This window comes from Myotis lucifugus, unplaced genomic scaffold (assembly GCF_000147115.1).
Source record: "Myotis lucifugus unplaced genomic scaffold, Myoluc2.0 scaffold_40, whole genome shotgun sequence".
NCBI classification, from domain to species: Eukaryota; Metazoa; Chordata; class Mammalia; order Chiroptera; family Vespertilionidae; genus Myotis; species Myotis lucifugus.
Genome location: NW_005871088.1, coordinates 4,055,838 through 4,080,644, shown reverse-complemented (window position 1 = coordinate 4,080,644; position 24,807 = coordinate 4,055,838). Strand labels below are relative to the sequence as shown.

At 42.8% G+C, this 24,807-nt stretch overlaps 1 protein-coding gene across 3 annotated transcripts; it reads right to left on the bottom strand.

Annotated features, from left to right (window-relative positions):
* Nucleotides 1-207: 207 nt before the first annotated feature.
* IDS (iduronate 2-sulfatase) lies at nt 208-24,807 on the bottom strand. 3 transcript variants are annotated; one of them, XM_006087744.3, is made up of 9 exons: nt 24,603-24,807; nt 23,895-24,064; nt 23,043-23,220; nt 19,919-20,007; nt 17,170-17,370; nt 15,439-15,609; nt 9,681-9,807; nt 7,434-7,607; nt 208-4,949 (listed from the first exon to the last, which is right to left on the bottom strand). In XM_006087744.3, the coding sequence occupies exons 1-9, from the start codon at nt 24,697-24,699 to the stop codon at nt 4,477-4,479; spliced, it is 1,680 nt and encodes a 559-aa protein (XP_006087806.1). In that variant the 5' UTR covers nt 24,700-24,807; the 3' UTR covers nt 208-4,476. The 3 variants fall into 3 exon arrangements, with proteins under 3 accessions (XP_006087806.1, XP_006087807.1, XP_023608817.1); XM_006087745.3 differs by having other exon boundaries at nt 23,895-24,031; XM_023753049.1 differs by lacking the exon at nt 15,439-15,609.

The following is a 24,807-nucleotide window of genomic DNA, read 5'->3' as shown; positions in this document are numbered from 1 at the left end:
ATTTTCAGCTATGTAAAGATAAAAATGTCTGTATCTGTACATATGTATGTGGGGGGAAAACGGAAAAAAATGCACATGTCAACAGTGGCTATATTCTTGAAGGTGGGCTTCATTTCATCATCACCATTTTCCACAATGAGCATGTGTTACTTTGATAATGCGGTGAAGAAACAGGATAAATCAAGTATAAAACCAAACCACAAAAAATCAAAGGAATATGAATATTTATTCAATCTCCAGAATGAGAGAGGTCTCCAGGTTTAACAGGAAAAGACAGGGAAAAATCACATAAGAAAAGAACAATTTGTTTAATTACTTAAAAAGTGAAACCCAAAACCAAATTTAAAAGGCAGCTTCACATACTAGAAATACAGATGTCCAACAATCGTACAGAGAGAACATGATCAAAGTCTTTAATGAGCAAAGAATTAGAAGGTAAAATAAAATACCACTTTTATCTATTATCATTAGGGGTGGGTGTTTGGGGGTTTTGTTGATTTCATGGTTTTTATTTTTTTGCTTATTTGCTTTATTGTTAGCTTCACGGCCCTAAGGTAACAGGAGAGTGGGAAGAGTAGCAAAATAGAGAAGCTTTTGACAATGTGGCACGGAAAGACTACCCTAAGAGAGTATTTGAAATACATAAAAATTTTATTCAAAAAGTTGTTAATCACAGCATTATTTGCAATACTAAAAATTTGGAAATAACTTAAACGTTGAATAGCTGAAAGAAGGTTGTGTACATTGATAAAAACTACACAATAAAATATATTCCCACCAGTATAAAGCATCTTTACAAAAATCTGTAGTAACCACATATAATACTTAGTGGAAAAAAACCAAGAATACAAAATTGTACAATAAAGCACATAGTATGATGACAACCTTATACTAGTAAAAATTCACACCCCAAAAAAGACAAGATATTAAGTGACTATCTTGGGGTAAAATTCTGATGGATTTTCTTACCCTTTACTATATTTCTGTTGTCCAATTTTTCTAATAATTACCACAATTTTGTAATCAAGAAAAATACCTTTTTTAAAGTAAGGGGACCACAAGATTCTTTAGTGATGTTCATTTCATCCCAAGATGTAGTCTAGAGAGTCACAAACCCTCACCCTCTTGTAGGTGGGAGCATGGGAATAGGTTGTGAAGAATGACCATGAATGGATGGTGAAGGGGGGAGGGAAAAATCTAGGGGTGGATGGGGAGGCAGGGATTGGCAAAGGAAAGTGAGGGACCAGTATACAAACTGGTCAACCGAGGGAAGGGGATTTGTGGAGTCAGGGAAGACTCTGACTGCTCAGCGGAGGTCTTTGTAGACCCAGTAGTAGGCACTAATGGTGTTCTCAAAGGGAAGGATTGAAGAGGGATTTCAGGAAGACACATGGATTCTTTAGGGACTGAGGGAGGAAAGAAGAGGGGTGGGTAAACTACTTGGGAAGGAGGTGAGAAGGGCTGAGGTGATGGCCATGGTAATGGAGAAAAAGAGGTTGATTGCCAGAGTGAACTCCCTATGCTATGCTTAAACCAAACATACTTCACTCACTCCTGGACATGGCTTCACAGGCAAACCCAGGGTAGAGAATCAGCCCATAGGAGGAACTTGCCAACAACCACGTGGATCCAGCTCAAATTCAGAGTTAACGTAGAGCAGCTCCATTCAATCTACATTCTGTCATGACAAAAAGGTTCTAGATCTGTGTTGTCCAACATGGTAACCACTAACAACCACATGTGGCTATTGAGCACTTGAAATATGGCAAGTGCAATTGAGATTCTGCTTTTGAAATGTTTATTTCATTTTAACTAATTTAAAATTAATAGTCACATGTACCAAGTGCCTACTGGACAGTACACACATAGGGGTAGTGGTTCTCAAAGTGTGGTCTTTAGAGCTGCAGAGTGATTTGTAAGAAATGCAAATTCTCAGGCCTCACCCAGACACACTAAATCAGAACCTTTATGGGCAGGGCCCAGTACACTGGATTTTAACAAGCCCTTCAGGTGGTTCTCTGATGTACCCTCATATTTGTGAGCCACTGAATTAGGACCATTCAAAATTATTAGGATCACTTGTTCTAGTTTTAACTGAACTGTATAAAAGAACCCCTGGTCAAGTGAAATGGGACTTTCTACAAACAAAGCGAGTGGAGAACCATTAATAAAAGATATACTGATCAGTGAGATTGTGAGACACAAAGATGTGGTTTATCTAAACTAAGAAAAGATAAGGAATGTGGTCAACTTTGATATCTAAAAACTAGAAGTGGCTGCTCATTCCACTGTATGTTGGAGACATACAAAAGGAAACAAAAGTGGCTCTAAATTGGGTTCAGTATCACAAATAAACAAAAAGCAACCATAACTTGTTAGATGTTTTAGAAGAGTATGGCACTGAATGTGAAATGCGGAACTTCTAAAAAGAAAGATTTGTAAAGGGAGGCCAAGTAAAACTACAACCTAAAGAGAGCTGAAGTATTCTGAGGCTACACCCTCATGCAGCAAAGATAAGACAGAAGCACTTCCAGCAGAGACAGATCAACATGCAAGACCCAGATGTTGCTTTAGTAATGCAGATAAATTACTGCCGAAATGGCATAGTTCAGCTTATGATTTCAAAAAAAAATGCAGAATTTGGAGATTTTTTATAATAAACTGTGCTTCAAGAAATAAAGTGAGAAAAAATGATGAGTGTATGTATCATAGTCAATAGGAGCAACAACGAATGTGAAATAAAACTGTGCTAAAACTTACTGAAACTGTAGAGTAGGAAATAAAGCTAAATACACTGAAAATATGTCATGAGAAATTTACAGACTGGATTGTAAAAATCGTAGTGGAAGTGATAAGATCCATAAAGTGGATGAAGCATTAAAAGAAAAGGCTGAGGGAAACCATCTACATGTGAAGCTGAGACTTCCACAAGAGAGAAGAGCTTCAGAATTGGGGAGATGAATAAGGCCTTCCCTCCTGAAGTAGAAATTGTTGTTGCCAGAACACTAAGTCACTTAATCACTTAGAAGACCGTTGTGTTACCATATATACCTCTATTGTAGGCTATTTAGTAAAAAATAATCATAAAACTCTGAAATTTTACTGATTTGAAGTAATCTTTTAATATAATATCTTGCCTTTTTTGGTTACCATTTACTACACTCTAATCTGCTGTATTTTGTTTTACAAGCATTTACCTTTAAACAATGATGCACTTGTACAAACAGAAATACTAAATATTACTCACTTTTATATAGGGCTCATTAGATGTTTATTTAGAAAGTGGTTGACTCTTGTTATGACTAATGATAATTAATCAGCTTCAACATGTTGGAAATATGAGTTGTGAATATTGCATCCTTTTTAAAATGATATAGACTAAGTTTATCACTACCACCTGTATTTTTGGTTACTTTCATATTTAGAGAATACAGAACTACATTCTTGGGAATTAGAAATTACCTAATGTTATACTAATAAAAAGTTTTCACAATTCTCAAAATAATTTAGAATTTAATAAAGTTAATGTTTTATTTAATCAGTAATTAAAAATAGAATATTTCTTGCCTCCTGGATAAATGGATGTCTGCAACAAAACACCCTTGAAGAAGAACACTAATAAGGTTGTGATTCAATTCATGGATAGTTATTCCTTTAAATGCTTTCTATTGTAAATAACACTCTTTTAATAGATGGCCTTTGGGTTCATGGGTCATATTATTTACTAACAAATTATTATTTGGGTCAGAAAGTCTCTAAAAAAATTTAACTGAATTTCTCATACATCTCATGCTTCTAGTTTACTAAGTATTATTTATTATTTGATGTAGAAATTCCACATTAATCACTTCATATATATTTTATCTTTGTATTTTGAAATTTTGTGATCTTAGAAACAAAAATTTAAGATAAGACTTTAAGACCTTGGCATCTAGCATTATTATTTAACTTTATATTTTAAAAAGAAACTTGGATTACATGTTGACATAATACTTTTAATATATTGGTCTAACTAAGACAAATTATTAAGTTATAGAGAACCAGGAAATTAGTGTTGAACCTAATTTGATACATGCTTACTTTTTTAAAATGTACTAAATTCCACAAACAAAGTATTTCTTGAATATAGTTCTATGTTTGGTTATTATGTTCTTGATATCTAAAGGTATAATAATTTTAGTTTGCTCACTCTGTACATATCCATTCAATAAATAAGCTATGACTGTTCAAAAAAAGGAAGGAAAAGGATCAGCCAAGCCCCAGTTTAATTAACAATTAGAAATTAATAAAGACCAAATAAAAATGTTTGGCTGTTATATATTTTTAGGCCAAATTATTCATGCATATTTTCATTGCATACCCCTTGGTACCTCTTCAAACATTAAGGGTAATTACAAAATAACCAGCTCTAACTCATTCTGTCACCAGCCAGAAGGGAGCACATTACATATATATGCCCTCTATGGTTGGCACAACTCAAGGTGTCAACAATTGGGGAAGATCTCCACCTTGGGTTTCATTATACATGTTATAATCCTGCAAAGGGTCAGAATCTACAAAGTACAGTTCCCCTGCATGGACATCAGAAAAATTAGCCAAAAATTCATGGGGATTAAAGCTAACCCACACAGTATACCTGTAGTCTATTGTGCGTATGGAATATCCCATGAACTTTATATCTTTTAAACTTGGCTTGTCAGAATTCCACTGAGGATAGTCTGCAGGCCGGGGGTACTGGCTATAGGCAATGGACTCACGGGGATTACCACGGAGGGTCAGATCCTCTTCCAAATCATGAAATTGAAAATGGTTCAGAAGGCTATGGCCTTCTCGGCACAGCTCCACATGAAATGAGGGACTGGGGCAGCGAGGTGGAACATGCAATCCTGCAAGTCCTGCGAGTGTGGGAAAGAGAGAGACAAGCTCCACGAGGTCCTGGACTTGCCGTCCTGAAGGAGAAAAAGACCCAGCAGAATGGGTTACATCACAGAATTCTGCCACAGCAAAGCTCAATAAGTAAAGGAGCCCATCTGGACTCCACAAGTTTTGTGTTTTTTTATAATATCTATTTTTAGCATAAGAATTTTAGAAAAAATACCAACTCAGCACCTCACCCAACAGCAGGATGCAAAATGAAGGTGCCCGAAGCCCTCTTGGCACTTTTAAAAACTATTGGAATTTTGGAACCACCAGTTTATAATTAATTCAAGCAAGGATCATCAGTGGAGGCCCAAACCACTGAGTAAAAGTCTGTTAAGGAACAGACTACAGATAACCTTTACAATGGCAAGACCTAGCTGATATGACCACCTTAACCAGGTGATCAAACCTGGCATTACTAATAATGGCACAGGCTGCCAAGAAGTGCCCCAATGTGATACAATGAGATCACACAACCTCACATGTAGTGTACATGTTAAAAATGTTTACCCTGAATCTCGTCATGAGAAAACAGGGTCATTGCATAAGACAGCTTGTAAAAAGATGAGGTTAGGAAGATAATGAGGACCCAGATCACATCAGACCTTGTTAGTCATTGTAAGGACATTTTGCTCAGAGTAAGACAGGAAAACATAGAAGGCTCCAGAACAGGACTATAACACAATTTGACTTGGGTTTTAACAGGATCACTTTGGCTACTATGAGGAAGAAAAACTCTAGGGGATCAAGGGCACACCAAGGAGAACTTAACAAGTTATTCCAGTAATCCAGCAAGAAATGGTGGCAGTGTGGTCCACAGTGATGGCAGTGAAATGGTGAGAAATGTAATGGACAGATTCTGAATGGAGAGTGACAGGCTTCCTGATGCACTACATATCGTATATGGAAGAGTGTCAAAGGAACGCTTGAGGTAAAAGGTCAGAAGTTTAGCTCTGGGCATGTGAGATTGGCTAGGTAGGACAGGCTGTTGGAAATCTAAGTCCAAAGTTCAGGAAACAGATACAGGCTAGAGATAAAATTTGGAAATAAACTAGATGACAGTGCAGTTTTATACATTTATAAGTTGCTGAAAACCTCCCAACAAAAGTTTCAAAAAATATTCTTGCTCTAGCTGTTTTGCTCAGTGGATAGAGTGTTGGCCTGCAGACTGAAGGGTTCCCAGTTCAATTCCAGTCAAGGGCACATGCTTGAGTTGTGGGCTCAATCCCCAGTGGGGGGCACGTAGGAGGCAGCCAATCAATGATTCTCTCTCATCATTGATGTTTCTATCTCTCTCTCCCTCTCACTTCCTCTCTGAAATCAGTAAAAATATATTTTTAAAAAATTCTCAACCCGTCAGAAGATTTCTCCAAGTCAACAAAAGCTATATTCGTGCCTTTAAACTGTTTAACCTTTTTACCAATGACATGAAAGAAGGGAGAGCATGCAGCACACAAAAATCAAATGTGCAGAAAATAAAAATGGGCAGTAGAAAGCAAACTTGAAAAGATATAAAAGGGCCAGAATGATGGCCCAAGACCAGAAAAAATTTAAATAGGAATCACTATAAAGTACAGAATGTAGATGTTAAAAAGATGGATTAAATGCAGAACTCCAGAAAGGGGGCAACTTGCTTTAGCAGAGTCGTAGAAAAAGGACTCCCAAAGAGCAAATGTTGTCTAAAGTACATGCCTCATCTCTGCACTGAGCAGATCAAGTCATGAGACAACTCACAAAAACACCATCCAGGTTGCCTTGTGTGGCAAAGAGGGGATCCTGTCCAAAAGACATTTCTGGAAGTGCTTTCTCAAATTGGAGCATTTTGGAAGACAGAGGCCAAGATAACCATGGGTCTAACACCATCTTGAGAGGAACAGTTAGTGGACTGGGGATTTCGGTCTAGAGAAGAGAAGGTTATGTTGTTTTCAAAGCTTGGAAAGACTGGCACATGGAAATCAAAGTAAACTTGATGGTCACTGTTGGGGAGGGCAGAAGGAGAATCACCTGGTAATGTTACAGAACTAGTGGTTCACTAGACTGATGAGCTGCCAAAATGGCAAATGTCTCTCTCTCACAAAGGGCTAAGTCTCTGCCATAAGTGTGTAGGTAATGGAGTTTTGCTCATCTGTGTTTGTGTATGTGGGAATGGGGGGACAGCCCCTGCCCTAACCGAATCTGCTATCTACTTCCTCTGAGCTCTGAAGTAGGCTGCTGCTGTCTGTCACCTCTAACATAGCCCTTCCCATCCTAGGGATGCCTTTTGCTCCTTTGTCTCCACCACCACCCCTGCCATCCATGGCTTCTTGTGGACAGGGGCCATACTTGTCATCTCTGGCCCTGCCAGTCCTCCCTTACCCAGAGCATGGAAAATACCCAGGAAACGTGTGTAGGAATGCCAGCAGTGGACAAGAAGGTGGACTGGGTAGGCCCCTAGCCTATGATTTGGTAAAGTGGTTTATATAAACAAAAGAAGCTATTACTGTCAAGCTATATCACTTTAGCATATTGTATACCTGGCTCCATCAATTCTGAGATGGAATCAAAAGGGTCGATGTAAGGGAAAAGCTTCTCGCCTGCCTCTGGAAGCGGAGCTGTCCTTCCAGGAACATAGAACATCAGGGGAACATGAGTAGTGACATCAAAATTGCTGTATTTGGCCCATTCTCCATGTTCGCCTAGAGCCCACCCTGGTTCGTAAAAAAAGCACAGAATGACATAAAATGAAATAATCACATTACAGCTTTTTAATTTTAGACACCATTTCATTTCCTGTTATTATTAAAAACCAGAGGAAGCAAAAACTCATCAACTACCAAAAAATTCCTCTAAAATTACCAGGAAAAGGGGGATTTCACCTGAATATTACTTTATTTGAAGTTACACATTTATCTTGAAGGAGGAAACCTATTAAGAGGAAAAAAATATTAAATTCTCAAACTAAAATATCTTCTTCTTAGTAAGCAACTAGAAATATGCACTCAGGTTGGACTCAAGGGATCAGTGCCCACCCCCCAAACCCACCTCCCCTGCTAAGATGGGCTCATTCTTGACTGGGCAGGGACTCCGACAGCTGTAGTGTCATCACTGCCTTATCCTATGCCTACCTACCTTGACTCAAGTTTCATACCTCTGGTTTTTACATTTGGGTGTGTATCACCAAAAAATAAGCTGTGAAACTACAGCACAATCACTCAAATAAAAAAAGAAAGACAAGGACAGCTTGTCCAACTTTTAGGACATAGCATAGATCAAAAAATATAACTTTTGATTCCAAATCTTTAACCTTGACTAAAAACCACCCTTAATCCTGATTTAAAACATCCCTTAAAAAGGTAACTTGAACACTCCTACATGGAGTTGGAAATTTCCAATCTTTTTAAGTTTGAGTATTCTTTTTGATATAAAAAATGCATAAAAGACAGAGATTGTACATTGAGTATTCTGTGTTACAAAATAACCAAAGCTACAGAGTTGCTATGCGTGGATTTGAGAAGACTTTTGGAGTTCAGATGTACAAAGTCCTGGGAGAGCCCTTTGAGAAGAGCAATTTGTAATCAACTGCAGCTGCTTCAGAGCAAAGAGTGCTTCCAAGTGGGCCTTGCCATCATGGGGTACAAAGGGCTGTGTTAGCACTGCAAGAGGAAACTGAGCACTGAGAAGAGAGATCAGAAGTGGATGGCAGTTCATTAGGGAAATAGCAAAAAATTACAACACCTCCATATATAATAAATACACAGGCCTTTACAAGGCATAAGCTAGGTTGTGAAAAATGACACAGAAAACTATGACATTGTTAAGTCATAAAAAAAATCAGGGAACAAAACAGCACACATAGCACAATCAACCCTGCCATGTTTCATTACTAGTATATTACATGCATGCACACACATAACCCGTAGCCACATGCATATGCACAACCAAAGGCTGCAAATGGCCCCTGATCTGTCAGTGACAGTTAGCCCAGGGTAGGATGCTCTGGCCCTATATGATATGCTCCATAAACTTGTTTTTTTCCCTTTTGCAATGAGCACATATTATGTTCTAATATTGCTGTGTTTCATATTAGATGATATTAAATTATTGTTTTTTTGGTTCTAGGTAATGTGGTTATACTTCAAAAAAGCCAAAAATTTTTAGAGATACTGTTCATAAAACTGAACAACCTGGGATTTGCTTCAAAAGAATTCAGAGGTGGGTGTGGGGAAGGATGAGATGAACAAGACTCCCATGAGTGGATACCTGGGTAGCAGAAAGATGGATGGAAACCAAGGAGTTGTTTATCCTTTCCTCTTGGGCATATTTAAAATTTTTCAAATTAAAAGGAATTTTAAAAAATTAAAAGAAAAAGAAAATTTAAAAAAAGATGTTTTCATTTTTTTGGAAAAGTGGGAAACTGCCTTAGAAGAGATAATTGTGAACCCCAGGCTCATGGCAGAAAGGATGGAGTGGAGGAGTAGAGGCAGATCTGAAGGCCTTGTTGAGTTCTATCAAAAATGTTCTGGATCTTCCTAAGACCCACCCTCTATGTTAGAAATGGGGGATAAAAAGGCTTCCCACACAAATGGAGGGTTCCTGCTGACTTTATTAAGCAAAAAAATAAAAGGTTGCTACAGATTTCCCCCACCCACCCACTTCTACCATCCCAGCATCTCACATGTTCCTCTGAGCCACAGAGACATGAAGAGAGGTCCCAGGACTAACAAGGTGGTCATACAAGCACCCCAAGTGAGTGACTCACCAGAGCATTTTAAAATGCCTACCGTGATCTGAGGTAAATGCAACAATAGTGCTGTTGGCCAGCTGAAGGTCATCCAAAGCACTCAAAAGGTGGCCAACCTGCGTGTCCATGTAGGAAACAGAGGCAAAGTAGCTCTGACGTATTTTCCTCTACAAATTTAAAAAAAATAATAGTAATAATGAGAGTGACTGTGATTTAAATTGCTGTAGCATAGACAGTGTTCACTTGAACATCCCTCCCAAACACCACGCCTGCGCTGATGCCCTTGATTTTCTGTCAAAACATGTCATTCATTTCTATACTATCTACATCCCCTTGCCCCATAGTGATTATGCAGGTGTATAATTAAGATTCTTTTTTAAGGGGATTAGCTTTCAGTTAGGGCACAGCAGATGGATGTGCCACTTACTGTTTCTTTCTGTCTCCTTCACATACTCTTACAGGTCCCAGGAGATGACCATGTACATAGAAACTGATCCCTCAGTCCCTCCAAACTCTGCTAAGGGTCACTCCAAAGATACCATAAAGCTGTATCCATTTCCTGTTGCTGCTGTAACAAAGGATGACAAAGTGGAGGGCTTAAAACAACAGAAATGTATTGTCTCCCAGTTCTGGAATCCAGAAGTCTGAAACCAGGGTATCCACGGGGTCATTCTCCCTCTGAAGGCTTGAGGAGAAGGTCTTGCCTCTTCTGGTTTCTGGTGGTGGCAGCAGTCCTTGGTGTTCCTTGCCTTGCAGCTGTAGCACTCACATTTCTGCCTCTGTCTTCACATGGAATTCTTCCTCATGTATCTCTCTTCTCTTCCCAGTCAGATTGAGTCAGGGACCACCCTACTCCAGTAAGACTACTCATTTTAACTTGTTACATCTGCAATGACCCTAACTCCAAATAAAGTCACATTCTGAGCTACTGGGGGTCAGGACTTCAACGTTTCTTTTTGAGGAACACGATTCAACTTATAACAACAGCAGTGGATGGGCCTTTCCTCTGACTACTTTCTAACCCAGCAGAAGACTGGAAACTGCTTGTCTTCATTGCCTGCAGCTGGCATGTGAGGATAATTTCTAACAAACACCCAGCAGGTTGGAGAGCAATGGTGGGACAAGAGAGCAGCACACCCTCCATGGTCCCTAAACCCAAGAGGGATTTCTGGAGCAGCCAGGCCAAGCACTGATGTAAAAATGTCATGGCCCCTTCTGGGATGACTCCCCTCCAAGCCTTGTTCAGAAATACTAAAGAAAAAGATGAACCCCACCAAGGATGAGGAATAAGGGGGCCACTGACCTATCTGAGCAGTCACAGCTTCCACCATGTACCCAGCCATCTTACCGGCTGGACCTTCTGGCTTCTTTTCTCACTGCCAGGTGAGGGTAATCATGAGACTCACCTGTTCTATCTGTGAGGTAAAAATGACTGCTATCCATCTAACAACCTTCTAAGAGAATTATGCTGAACCTTGGCCTACTTCAACTTTCTACTAGATAAAAGCCTTCAGTCTATAGCTTGGGGAACTTTGATCCTCCTGGAGATCAAAGACACCTGTCGGGATGGCTGTATCCTATTCAAGACTATGTCTGCCTTCCTATGCTAGCCACTGGAAATAGGGAAAGAAACAGATGTGGTCCTTACCCTTAACAAGTCACCTGTCCAGTGAGGACACAGGCTTAGAGACAAGAAAGTGCACATTACTATTGGGGCCCAGGGATGACATGGGAAAATGAGCCCTCAAGTCAGCCTGGGGAAATCAGGGAAGATTTCACAGAAGAGTTAGCATTTGAGAAAGGGTACTAGCAGTCAGACAATTTGGGATAAGGCACACTAAACAGGGGCTTCAAAGCACAGGATGGAACAAAATCACCAGAGCAGGGTGTGTTTGGGGCCAGTCAGCTGGCCGCTGTGTATGAAAAATAAAACAACAGGGTCAAGGGGGAGGATGCTGAAAGACAGGTCAGATGATCCAGACCTCGTGGGTCCATCCAAGGAGTGGAGGTCCCACACTGGAGGCAAAGGGAGGCACTGAGGATGCTCAGGGTGAGGCATCGATACAGTCTGGGCTGCAGGTCAGCATGATTCCTCAGGCAACAGCCCAGAGCAGATTACAGGGGCTCAAGAAAAAATGATACTGTATTAGTGCTGGGCACACAGGAAGGGCTCAATAGACATTTGTTAAATAAACAAAACACACCCAGACCCACTGCAGTGGTCGGGAAAAATGTGAAGAAAGAGCAAGAAGCCAGTATAGATTTGAGAGGGATTAGGGAGAATAAGTAGGAGTGGGAGAGGGGAGGGAACATGCAAGGGAAGGAGACGAGGACTCCAAGGGTAACTCTAGATTTCTCCTTCAGCTAATGGCATGATTCAATGGCTATTTCAATGGCATGGGGGTGGCACAAAAGCAGAGGGGTGGGGATAAAGAAAAACAAGAGCAGGAGTGGTGGCCTGGCCATGTGGAGCTTATTGAGCTGAAGTCACCATGGGCAGTGGCCTGGGAATGGCTCTTACAGCCAAGTGGACAGACACTTCTGAAAACAGGAGGGAGGCTGGGGCTAGAGGAGTAGTTCAGCAGGGTTCAGCTGAGCCTGGCTGTGGAGGAGGGGCAGAAAGGATATAGTAGGGTCTCTGGGGCTAATGTTGGGGAGCAGCACTCCTAAGTGGCAGATGCAGAAAGAGGGGCCTACCATGGGGACTGAAGTCCACCAGGAGGTTGACGTTTCCAGAAAGGGTGGTGCTGATCAACAGTAAGAAAGCAGCTAGGACTCAGGGAAGGTTACACCCATAGGATGGATTTTATTTGTCAACAAGGTCAGTGCTGACCCAGGTGAGAACTCTTTAGTGGGTTGGGAAGGCAGAAGGCTGTACAGAGGGGGATAAAGAACAAATGGACAGTGAGGCCATGGACACAGCGAGGACAGACATTTCACTCATTCTCCCTTGAAGGGCAGGCAAAAAAAATCAGTAAGGGAGAAGAAACAGGCAGGGGCAAGGGAGGTAGGACTTCTGAAGATGGGATGGATACGATCAGCTACGTAGGCTGGGGGAAAATGGGTGAGGAGAGGAGATCTCGCTTTTAGATAATGGCAAGGAGGGGTCAAAGGGCTGGGGGGCCAAGCCCCTGCTGCTCTTCTTGCAAGATTAGGGAGAAGGCTGCTAGCCCAGCACACATGTAAGCATGATTCTGGATACTGGTGAGGGAGATTATTAATAGCACCATTTACCAGACACCTGCTGGGTACCATCTAATCCTCTGAACTATCTTTTAAGGTGAGCATTACCATTCTGACCTTACACAGGAGGACTTTGAGGCTCAGAGCAGTTGATTAACTTGCCTAGAGACACGCAGCTGGCAAAGACCACAGCTAGGATATGTACCCACATCCATCTTTTGCATTCCCCTCCCTTAGACTGTCTACCAGCCTCTGTTTCTGAAACAGGAAGCATAGTCATTGCTGAGAGACCAGGCAGAGGGATGTGTGGGGCAGAGGGGCCAAAGGGGTTGAAGGGAGCTGAGCAGAGAGTCTACACCACATAGAATTCTGGGGCTAGAGGCTGTGTGTGTGTGTCTCTGCCTCATGGCTACATGGATTCGCTCAGGATTCAGGCTTGAGAGCAGAGGTGGTAGCTGTGATCGGGGTACTGCAGGTGTGGCAAGGATAAATGGACATGGGCTGAGGTGCTACCAAGAACAGTAAGTGACCTTCCATGGGGCAGAAGCTATTCAAGGAAGGTGTGAAGCCCAGAAAGGTCCTAATCACTGGGAATAGGAAGAGGCAATCCCAGGGAGGTGTGTAGGGAATGAGAGTGTAGGGAATGAGAGCGTGGAGTAAGGGAGCTGCAAAAAAAAAAAAAAGACTGTGGTCAGGGTGGTGAAGAGGAGCTGGCCTGGGAGATGGCAAACTCCTGAGTGTGAAGCTAAGGTGGCTGGCTCATGGAGTTCAGTTAGAAAGCTGGGGGTAAAGAGGGCACAGAACTGAGGCTAAAGAATAGAATGAGATAGGGCTTGGGCACAGACCCCTAAATTTGCAAGAGGACAGTGAGCAGGGCCCCAGTTCCAGGTAAAAGTGGGCCAGGGACCAGCTCATGAGTATTCCAGGGAGTTCCTCTGGGTCATGCTTTCACCTCTCTGTGTCCAACTGGGCAGCTAAACCACCAATGAATAGAGGACAAAAGAACTTTGAAGGAGCCCTCACCAGGCAGCTGACACTGTCCTTGATGCTTTCACATGATCACTGTAGTCCCCACTAAATACCTTTGAAGTAGGTGTTCTCACAGAAAACCTTTCTTCATCTGGTTTCTATTTTACAGATAAAGAATCTAAGGCTCCAAGAGATACAATGACTTGATAGAGGTCATGCAGCTGATATGGGGTAGAACAGAAATTTGAACTGGGACTGTTTGGAACCAAGAAAATAAACCATGCAGCTTTGGCATTACATGCTCCACGATCACTAACTGTAATCTGGGCCAAGTCACCACATTTCTCTGCCTTTAATGTCCTCATCTGGACAACAGAGATAGCAGGTACCTCATTACATTCCCATGGAGACTACAAGAGAGAACACACATAATGCTGAGCACTCTTCCTGGCACAGAGCCTGTTTAAAGGGTCATCTTAAGTGACTATTATTAACAAGGTGTTCAACTGTAGCCTTGGGGTTGCAATTCCAACAACCTTACTATTGGAACTCTTACAAATAGAAATTAGAAACCAAACAAATGGATGAATTTACTGCTTTCCGAACTCTCAATACTGCCATCTGAAACTCAGGAAGCAAGTCTATGTGAGAGGAACACACATCCCACACCACCCAAACTCTTGCTGTCCAAACTCAGGGGTAAAATATGTGTGGACAGCAAGAGATACCTGTACATTATATTTTGTTGTAAACTATACCCTCTAGCAGTGGCTCTCAAAGTTCTGTGTGCATCAGAGTCAACTATGTGATATTTTTGGAAATGCAGGATCTCGGGCCCCATTTTCAGCTTCTAGTTTCCTATGTATGAGTGGGGGCCAGGACTCTGAGTTTCTAGCAGCCCTCGTGGTAATTCTGATGCAGGTAATCCAGGAAGCACATTTTGAAAGCATGGCCCTCTTCTTTCCACTGTAGACTGCCTGTTGGAGTATTCACATGGTAAAAGAAGGGCAGGGCTGAATGTGGAATATTCCAGAAATAGCATTGGTCAGCATGTCTTCTACACTCCAGGGAGAGGGTAGCTGATGAGTTAGTGTACAGCTTCTAACTCTATGTCTGCTCCACCCCCACCTCATGCAAAGGGAATCCAGATGTTGCAGCTGGATGGCACTGGCCATGTTGGTGCTCCAGCTCCTTCTGCTTCAAGACCCTGCTCACCAAGAGACCCTGCATCATTTTGAGAGTGATACATGCCCATGTTGCATTTTCCTCAGAGGGGACCTGCAAGTACCAGCAAACTGAGTGTTCTGGGCATCACAGGAGTTGCCCACCACCCTATAACTGATGAACTGTCACTTAGATTAAATAGCATGCTCCGTGAGTTACTGATGATCATCCAGGCCTCTTCCTCACCCCTGTGCCCACATCCAGTGAGTTATCAAATCTCCAGATGCCTCTTTCTTTGGAAGTGGAGACACTGACTGGGAGACACTTTATCCATGCAGCACTTCCCATGTCCTAAATGCCTCCAGACCACCCCCAACCCCAGCAATTTGTAAGATGCTTTGGACAGAGAAAGTTCTTAGTACATAGTATCTACGGAGAAAAGTGACATCATGCCATAAGTGTCCAAAATATGTTCTTGGTACCTGAAAGTCCACAGGAATTGAGCCATAGGGCACACTGAGGTTTAAAGCTTCGACATCCTCCCGCTGCCTGATGTCCATCCAGGGGTTATAGGCTACAGGAGGGAGGCCAGGAGGGACCTGGGGATCAGGAGCCAGGGTGATATTCTCCAAGGGATACAATTTCTGAAACTCCTTGAAGAAAAGCACATAAAGCCACCAGATTGTCACTCTTTTAGCAAAGGCACAAGGCTGAGACTCTATCAGTATTTATGTTGCCTTTTTTCTAAGCCTGTGATGCATTTACATGGTGACTCACTAACACTGCTCAGGCATTTCCCCATCTGAAAGTCAGACCTTAAGTCATGCCCATAAGATGCCAATGGTAATGAAATACTGTGACTTGTTTTCAACAAACAGAGTAGCGACAGCTCTCTTCCCTCATACAAATCATGCACTCCTGTTCCTATCCCCCCTCCATTGCAACTAGAAAAGGTGTGGAGAGGTGTTGTCAGTTCCCCAAACCATCCTCAGGTTCGTAATTCACTGGAACTCAGCACATAGTCATACTCATGACTGTGATTGATTACAGTAAAAAGGAGCCCTAACGCTTACAGCTACGCTTAAAGCCACATGGATGAAGTCTGGGGAAACCCAGGCACAAGCTTCCAGAGTCCTCTCGCGGTGAAGTCACACCAGGGATGTGCTTAATTCCCTCAGCAACCGTGTTGTGTGATAACATGTATGAAATGCTGCCACCAGGGAAGCTCATTAAAGCCTTAGAATCCAGGGTTTTTACTAGGGCTGGTCACCCTGGCATCCTCTGCCTACACATACCAAACTTCCAGACTTCGTGCAGGAAGGTAAGGGTTTGCATAAACAGTATAGGTATAGTGAGCCACTCATCAGTTCTTGGAATGGTAGGAACACTCCAGAGATTCAGATTTCCAGCCAGGGTCAAGCTCATAAGCAAAACTTCCAAAGGATGATAGTGAGGCCTGCAAGGTTAATTCTTCTGCACAAAAAGCAAAAGAAGTGAGACTCACTCCATCAAGGGACCTGACAGCTCCTGCTAGAAAGGTGAAATCCCCTGGGCCAATCTAAGCAAGATACCAGCAGCATCAAGGAACATGCCTTCTGGTCTCAACTCTCCTCATGAGCAAGGGATGAGAAGTTAAAAAAATGGGCTGCTTAGGCCCAGGGAAAACACAATAAAGAAAAATTAACAATGATAGGTAAAAATATTTTTTAAAAGATATTACAAGCTCTAAATGATATACATGCAAGCACAGGATTTGAGGTTCCAACAAAAAATGCAGTGCCGTGTGTATGAGGAGTCTGAGCTGACAGGCTCTGGGGGAAAGGGCTTATGAAGAGGGATTCACACTCCTTGGAATTGTGTCCCAAGGACCATCCCCTATTGCAGGCTTTGGCAGCTCTGACTCACTTCTCTATAATGATCTCACCAACCAACTCAACATGTGTTCATTGAGTTCAAGGAAAAGAAATAAAACCCTCCAATGGGGGAAAGTAGAAAGCCAAGCATTTCCAACAAGATTCTTATATGTACTAAGTCTACTACTTAGCCTTGACCTCGGAATCCCATCTTCACACCACTGAGTATATTAGTGTCATCAGGCACCCCTAGTGATCAAGGATGGCAGGATATGGCCACCTTCACTACACAAATCCCTTCTTTAACAAAGAGCACAGCTGTCATGACTATGTTGGATCAGCCCTCAGCCAGCTCTTCACCTTGGGGTATCTGAAGGGGATGTGCGGCTTGTGATACCCAACAGCCAGGAAGAAAGGACTGGAAGATGTTTTCATTTTTTCCAACAATTGTATGGCTTTCTTGGTGCTCTGTTTATCAGGCAAGGTACCCTCAGGTATGTCTGCCATATCCACAGGGCAAATCAGGTTGGCATGGAGTTCTCCATCTGGCCCTTTACATGTCTTTCAAAACAAAATATATAAAGTCAGCTTGTTAGGTACAAGAAATAGAAGTCATGGATTTTACACACACAATGTATTTAACATTCATATCAGCAGCCCAGCCCATTAAGTATTAGTCATTCAGAACAGGGACACAGGAAGTAGAACTTAAACACAGAAGCGTTTCTGCTTTTCCAGAGAAGGGCCAGAAAGCCACCAGCACTTACCTCCCTGCTGTTAATCCTCTGTCTCTAGATCATAATTAAAGGAAATCCAAGTAAACTAATGATAAAAAAAAATCTGTCTCCAACTCAACAAAGAAATAAGCCCATTTAAAAATGGCCAAAGGACTTGAATAGGTATTTCTCCGAAGAAAATATACAAATGGTCAATAAGTACACATAAAGATGCTTAACATCTTTAGTCATCATGGAAATGCAAATCAAAACCACTACGGTGGCTATAACATTTACAAATGGAAAATAACAAGTGTTGGCAAGGATGTGGAGAAATTGGAATTCTCATACATTGTTGGTGGGAATGTGAAACAACGCAGCTACTTTGAAAAACACTCTGAGAATTCTGCAAAAAGTTAAACATAGTTATTATATGACCCAACAATTCCACTTGTAGGTGTATGTATAACAAAAAGTAAAAACCTAAGTCCACACGAACACTTGACCTAGCGATTCTACCCAAGATAAATTAAAGCTTGGGTCCATACAAAAACCTGTGCATGAATGTTTATAGCAGCTAAAAAGTGGACATAACACAAATGCCCATTAACTGATGAATGGATAAATAAAATGGATTATTCTCTGGCTATAAGAATAATGAAGTTCTGATCCATGCTACAAAATGGATGAACCTCAAAAACATTATACTAAATGAAAATAGCCAGACATAAAAGGACATACACTGTATGATTCCATTTATACAAAATGTCCAGAAGAGGCAAATCAAAGAGAAAGATGAGTTTTTGCCACAGGCTGGGGATTGAGAGGAAATGGGTAGTGAATGATAATGGGTACAAGGCTACTTTTGGGGGTAACAAAATGGTCTTAAATTGATTTTGGTGATGGTTGCACAACTCTGTGGTTATACTAAAAATCATTGAATTACACATTAAAGGGTGATTTTTATGGTTATGTGAATTATATCTCAAAAATTTAAAAAAAATTTTCTTCAATTTCAAAGACAGATTAAGGTGACAGTCTATGGAATTACCAGATCCTCAACCACACCATGCACAGAATTTAACCTACTGCTTCATTTCCCAAAGTGGCCATGCTGGCCAAAGGCCAAAGTCAGTTTTGACCATGATTTCCACCTTACAAAGACCCAGGGGCAGTGGCAGCTGCTTCTCCATGTCAAACAGGAGCATCTTTCCACAGGCTGCCTTGTCCACCCAGCCCCAGGCTGGACAGCCCAGCACCTGACTCCCAGCATCTTCTCCCCTCTATATGATCTCCAGCACTCCCAGAGGATTTGGCACAGTTATAGCCACCACTGTGAGAACAAATGCCGAGTGGGGGACATGGGCCTGGCATTTGAGGTCACTAAAAAGTAGCAAAATGGCTTGGCTGGCATGGGTAGTGGTTGAATGTCGACCTATGAACCAGGAGGTCATGGTTCGATTCCCAGTCAGGGCACATGCTCAGGTTGTGGGCTCGATCCTCAGTGTGGGGCGTGCAGGAGGCAGCCAATCAATGATTCTCTCTCATCATTGATGTTTCTATCTCTCTATCTCTCTCCCTTCTTCTCTGAAATCCATAATATGGATTAAAGTAGCAAGATGGCTTCAGGGAATGTAGGGATTGAGATGGGGTCTTCCAATCTCATTCTGTTAATACTCAAGCCATAAGCCAAAGGCAAGAGCCCATAGCTTTCAATCTACATAAAATGGAAAGTTTTCAAGAATTTAAAATACTCCACCACACCAACCCCCACAAATCCACACCCTTCTCCATATGTATCTAAAAGCCTCCAAGGAGCATGCCATTTCTCAGTCCTGTAGCTGGTTTTCTGAATTGCTTAAATATGGGTTTCAGTTTCATTTATAGATTGGGAATTCATCTGAACCAAGAATAAATTACTTTGTATATTCCTTTTCTTCCATAATGCTCTAAATTTTTAAAACTCCTATCAAAGATCTCATCACCTGAACAAACCCAGTAGGCCTAAGACAGACAGATAATCTGGGCTGAAGGTCCTGGAGCACAGGTCTCTCTCTCCCTTCCATGTCTCAGTATCTCCTATAACATTCAGCACAGAGCTTTATCCAGAATGAGCACCAAGGAGCCATTAAATGAGTCTTACACACTAGAACGTACGGTTCTAGAACAAGGCATGCCCACTTGCTTCTAAAACAAAGCCACCTCTCCCATTGGACCTAATGCCAAAGATCTCAACACTTGTCTCTGTCAAGTCAAAATCGCAAACAAAACCCACAAACCTCAATGGATAACCAGCTTGAAAGAAGGTACAGCATACACAATAGTTAACCTTAAATTACTAGACAGTGTAAAAGTGGTTCCTCTTCGGAACCATACCCTGTTCACATCCTTACCTTAGTATTTTCATACTTTTCAGAGGAGGGATGATAAGGTAGAACCGACCAGCTATATGGAGAATCATCACTATGATTAGAAGATATTCCTTGAGGGGGGGAGAAAAAGAAAGTCACTAAATAAAACATGAAGGGTCTTTCAATGCCCTCCTCACCCTAAGTTAAAAATTTGTAAACATTTGGGGAAGTATCATCTCCCCTCTTTGGGCCTCAGTTTTTTTTTTAATCTATAAAATCAAGAGCTTAGGACACATAATGATAAATCCCCCTAAAGCCAACTCTCTCTAGGTTTCTATTCGAGCACTAAGCATCTGACCTCCCAGTCTCTAAAGCCCTCGTAATTCATGTTAGGCTCTTAGGAAGAAACCTAAAAGGGTGAGATAAGCCAATCTGTTACAGCAACATAGCCCTGTAGCCCTCACTGGAGCCTCTTGCCTGCCCTATGAAGAAGGTGGCAAAGGCACATACACCACCATGGGCTGGGTGAGGAAGAGGAGGCTCAGAGAAGGTTGGTGCTGTGCCTGATGCCAACCAGATATTACATGATTGAGCCAGGACTCCAGGCTCAGTGTATTCGAATTCCAGGCTCAGTGCTCATTGATGAAGCATACTACTAAACCCATCCTAAGCTCAGTAGTTAACAGCCTATTTGGGAAGACAAAATAACAATGTGTGAAACCAAGGAATCAGTGCCAGCTATCTAGAGTAGAAGTACTGTGTTAAGTGGGAGAGGCCCCAGGCCCAGAGGTAATGTGGGTCTGGTGATGGTTCGCAGTGAGGACTTTTGAGTCAGCGAGGCTTGCAAGGAGTCTTAGGGGAAGTGCTACCAAGTGGATCTGAGAGGATTAGCCAGGAGGAGCAGAGAGGGTAGCATAGTCAGAACCCCGGGAGAAAGAGCATTATCAGCACAGTGAAATACTTAGGGGGCAGTGGGGGGGGGGGTTCATCAGAACAATAAGCATAGTGGATAGAGCAGAGGCCACTGACAGACCTGGATTCAAGTCCTGGCACTGCTCCTTAGTACTTGTGCAACCTTGGGCAAGCTACTTGACCTCCAACAAGCCTCAATTTCTTCCTCAGGAAATGATGACTATGATAAAAAAAAAAAAAAACCCTTGTTTGCTGTTGAGGAGAGGATTAATGGAGCAGCCAGCACAGTAACTGGTACATAGCTAGCATTGAATCAAAGGTGGCTGCTGTCATCCTTGACAGATTCTTCCCTGATAGAACAAGGTCTTGAGAACAAAGAACAGGTTGAAAAATGTATTTCCACAAGGACTGCAAGCAAAGCTTTTGTTCTCTGGCTAACACTCTGCTTCGAGCCTGATCCCAAAATCTAACCATCAGGAGGAAGGAGGTCAAACACCACCACTCAGGCCATATCTGGCCTCCCTTCCTGAAACAAAATCTCCCCTCTGCTTTATTTCCTCATCTCCCCAAAACTCTCTTCCCTCCAGCTGTTCTCAGACAAGGGGTTATCATAATATGAGTACTGACTGCAGAAAGTTCTCCTGATGGTGGGCTTTTGTTTGCACAAAATATTTTTGACTGATTCACCTTCAAAACTGGGCCCAACTTAGCGTAGCCTAAAGTTACCCTCAACCTGGACTGGCCAACTGGGTTCCAGAAGAAGGCTGCTGATCCTGCCGATGTAAGCAGTGAACAAAAGGAAAACTACTGAAAACGTTCAAGTAGTAGGCCCTAATGCAGCGGTTCTCAACCTGTGGGTTGCGACCCCTTTGAGGGTCGAACGACCCTTTCATAGGGGTCGCCTAAGACCATCGGAAACACATATAATTACATATTGTTTTTGTGATTAATCACTATGCTTTAATTATGTTCAATTTATAACAATGAAATTGGGGGTCACCACAACATGAGGAACTGTATTAAAGGGTCGCAGCACTAGGAAGGTTGAGAACCACTGCCCTAATGATAAGCACTGTGTTCTATACAGGGCTTGGGTTTTTCAATGCACTTTCACACTCCTGAACTACCTGCACTGGAACGCTCCCCTGGTAGGTAATTAAGGTAGTTATGACTTCAGCTTCCCAGAGAAGGATCTGAGGCTCAGAGGATGAATGATTTGCTCAAGATCAACTGCACAGCTAAGAAGTGGCAGAGCTAGAACTGAAACCCAGGGGCCTGGATTCCTGGTGGCACTGCCCATCAGTAGTTCACTCTGTCTCCAGAGATGTTCATCTCAGCTCTACGTGGGACAGCAAAGATCTGAAAACTTTGGACTAAAGTACAGTAGATCTATATATTAGACTACTGGGCTGTCATTTTTTTAAAAAAAACTTTGCATGAAGAGTAACTATATGGGAAAATTTTATGTTAAAAATCATGATATAAAATTATATGTACAGAATAATCTCCAATCAGAAAAATAATGTGCCTAGAATAGGGTGGACATCAAAATACAGCTCCCCTGTATCAAAATACAGGGTGCTGTGATTACAAGTGTTTTACATTTAGTTTATACTTCCTTTTCGTCCAATAATCATGCAATTCTTCTGTAAGTTAAAAAAAAGTCTTAAAATTTGTCTGTGCTTTAGCATTCTCATTTTGGCATTAAAGAGAGTCAGTTTATCAAGCAGTGTTGAAGGTCAGGATTTGCAGTCCCTAACACTCTATAGGTCCTGGGTATCAGCTTACACTGCTTTTGCTGACCTAATTCACAGACCTTAAGCAGCAGCCCCTTCTTTAGGCAAGACAGCAACAACAGCTCTGGCTACATGAGACATCTTCAGATGTTCTAACCCTTAATCCCTAACTTACTGACAAGGACCCTGGAGTACAGAGGGTCAGGCACAGAGTTAGAATCTCATCCAATCCAGTGCACATTCTTTCACCCCATGAGCTGAATGAGTCAAACCACACCATGACTCATTTCTGTAAGGAAGAAAAACTCCTACCCTTTGTTATTTCTACCCTTTTTACCCCCTTTCACTCCTCCTGCCAGGTTGAGAAGTAAGATTTTTATAAAACGTCAGTAATGAATAATGAAGTGTCCACCTAGCCCTAAGAGGTTTCTGCAAAGACAGCCCCAACCCCAGGACAGAATCCCCAGTGCTTGGACATGAAACAAAAAATAACCCAGAGTTTGGACAGCAAGCAGTACCTGGGTGAAAGACTTTTCCAACCGACATGGTCACGTAGCCATTCTCCTTGAAGTACTGGGGGATGGTGGAAAAGTTTCCAGCCTGCACTCTCCAGTAGGAGTTGAAGTCATACAGGCGGGTGGTGTCAGGTCTCCTCCCTGTGAGGAAGGAAACTCGGCTCGGGGCGCACACTGCTTGCTGTTAGGGAGCAGAAGCAGAGGGAAACATCATCAGAGAAAAACAGTCTGGGAGCTAAAATGTAACCAGGCAACCTACCAAGTCCTCAGCAAACAGCTTGGCAGCTGAGTCATGCAGATCTCAAAGCCAAACAGTGGGATTTGGGTTTCACCCAGTCACCAGAATGTTTCCCAGGAAAGAGGGAGGGAAGGACTCAGCCCCTCAAACCAGCAGATGATTATGTCCTTCTACACAACAGTGTCTCACAGGTGCACAGAGCAGGCAAGGGTCTTGGGGGTGCCCTCACTAATGAGATGAAGAAGTGCAACCATGGCAAGCTGGCTGGCACTCAGTCAAAGTTAGCCAGCAGGTCTAAGGGTGCCATTCTATAGCACCCCTTCCTTCTCAGAACCAGGCAACCCCCTCTATGGGGAAGAAGGCTGGTCAGAACCATCCTGAGCATGTTAGGGTCAGGGTATTACTTGGGTCCAAGGAGGAGGGGAACCTTGAAAGTACAAGCTTCCTTGTTAGTGGACAACCAGGTTATCACAACAACCATTTTCCAGATGATGCTTCCCTCTAATAAAGATATGCCTGGCACAATCAGGGGCATCTAACAACTGCTATGATGACCCCCCTTCTCCAACCCTCAGTGCACAAGGCACACATACATACCTAGAGAACCCCAGACATACCTGGGCAAAGGCATTCTGGAAGAGGAGACTGTGGGATGCCAGCTGGTCGATGTTTGGAGACCTTATGAGCTTGTCCCCATAACAACCCAGGGAGAGACGCAGGTCGTCCACAATGATTAGAAGGACATTCAGAGCATCTGCACGGGAGGGTTCGGCTTCAGTGAGATGACCTGCACAGACACTGAACCCAGATCATGGTAGGTGCTAGGGTACTGAAAGGTCCAAACTGTGCCCTGCACCTTGACAAACCAGCTAACGAAGCCAGAGATGTGGGAGTTGGTGCACAGAGGAAGCCTCAGACCTGGGTAGTAGGGTTAGGCTTTGGCCATGGCCTCAAGCCTGGATGAGGGAGGGAGAGAGGAAGAGACCAAAGGAGAAAGAGGGAGAGAGAGGGAGGAAAGGTTAAAGAACAGAAAGAAGAATTTGGGGAAGGAGGGAAGTACGGATAGAGGGAAGAAAAGACAGTAAGTGGAAGGGAAGGAAGAAAGGATGAATGTAAAGAGGAAGGAAGGAAGGAAATAAGGAAGGAAGGAAGGAAGGAAGGAAGGAAGGAAGGAAGGAAGGAAGGAAGGAGGGAAGGAAGGAAGGGAGGGAAAACTATGAGTGAGGGAGCGAGAGACTAAAGGATGAATGTACAGAGGGAAGAATGGAGGGGAGCTGGGAGGGAGGAAGAGAGCCCCACAATCAGGGCAGGGGCACAGGCATCACCTTTGGAATTGTTGCCTGGCGCCACGGATCCTAGAAGGGTGCAGAAGGAGCCCAGGACCAGGCCTAGCAAGAGCAGGCCCCGGTCCGACAGCGGCATTTCTGCCTCAGTGCGACTGCTCCAGAGCGAAGGTGACCAGTCGCGGCGGGAGGGCGGGGCACAGCCACCTCCGCCACCACCGCGGACTAAGCAGACAGGGCCTCTGGG

Bases quoted from the DNA above. Each gene is read 5' to 3' on its own strand.
- IDS (XM_006087744.3), bottom strand. From the start codon at position 24,699: ATGCCGCTGTCGGACCGGGGCCTGCTCTTGCTAGGCCTGGTCCTGGGC. The intron at 15,610-17,169 runs GTGAAGAGCTGG...CTTTTCTTCAAG, and splicing joins TCCCCTTCAGATACCCCAAG to GAGTTTCAGAAATTGTATCC. The intron at 4,950-7,433 runs GTATACAATATG...TTTCTCCTTCAG, and splicing joins CTCAGAATTGATGGAGCCAG to GACGGCAAGTCCAGGACCTC.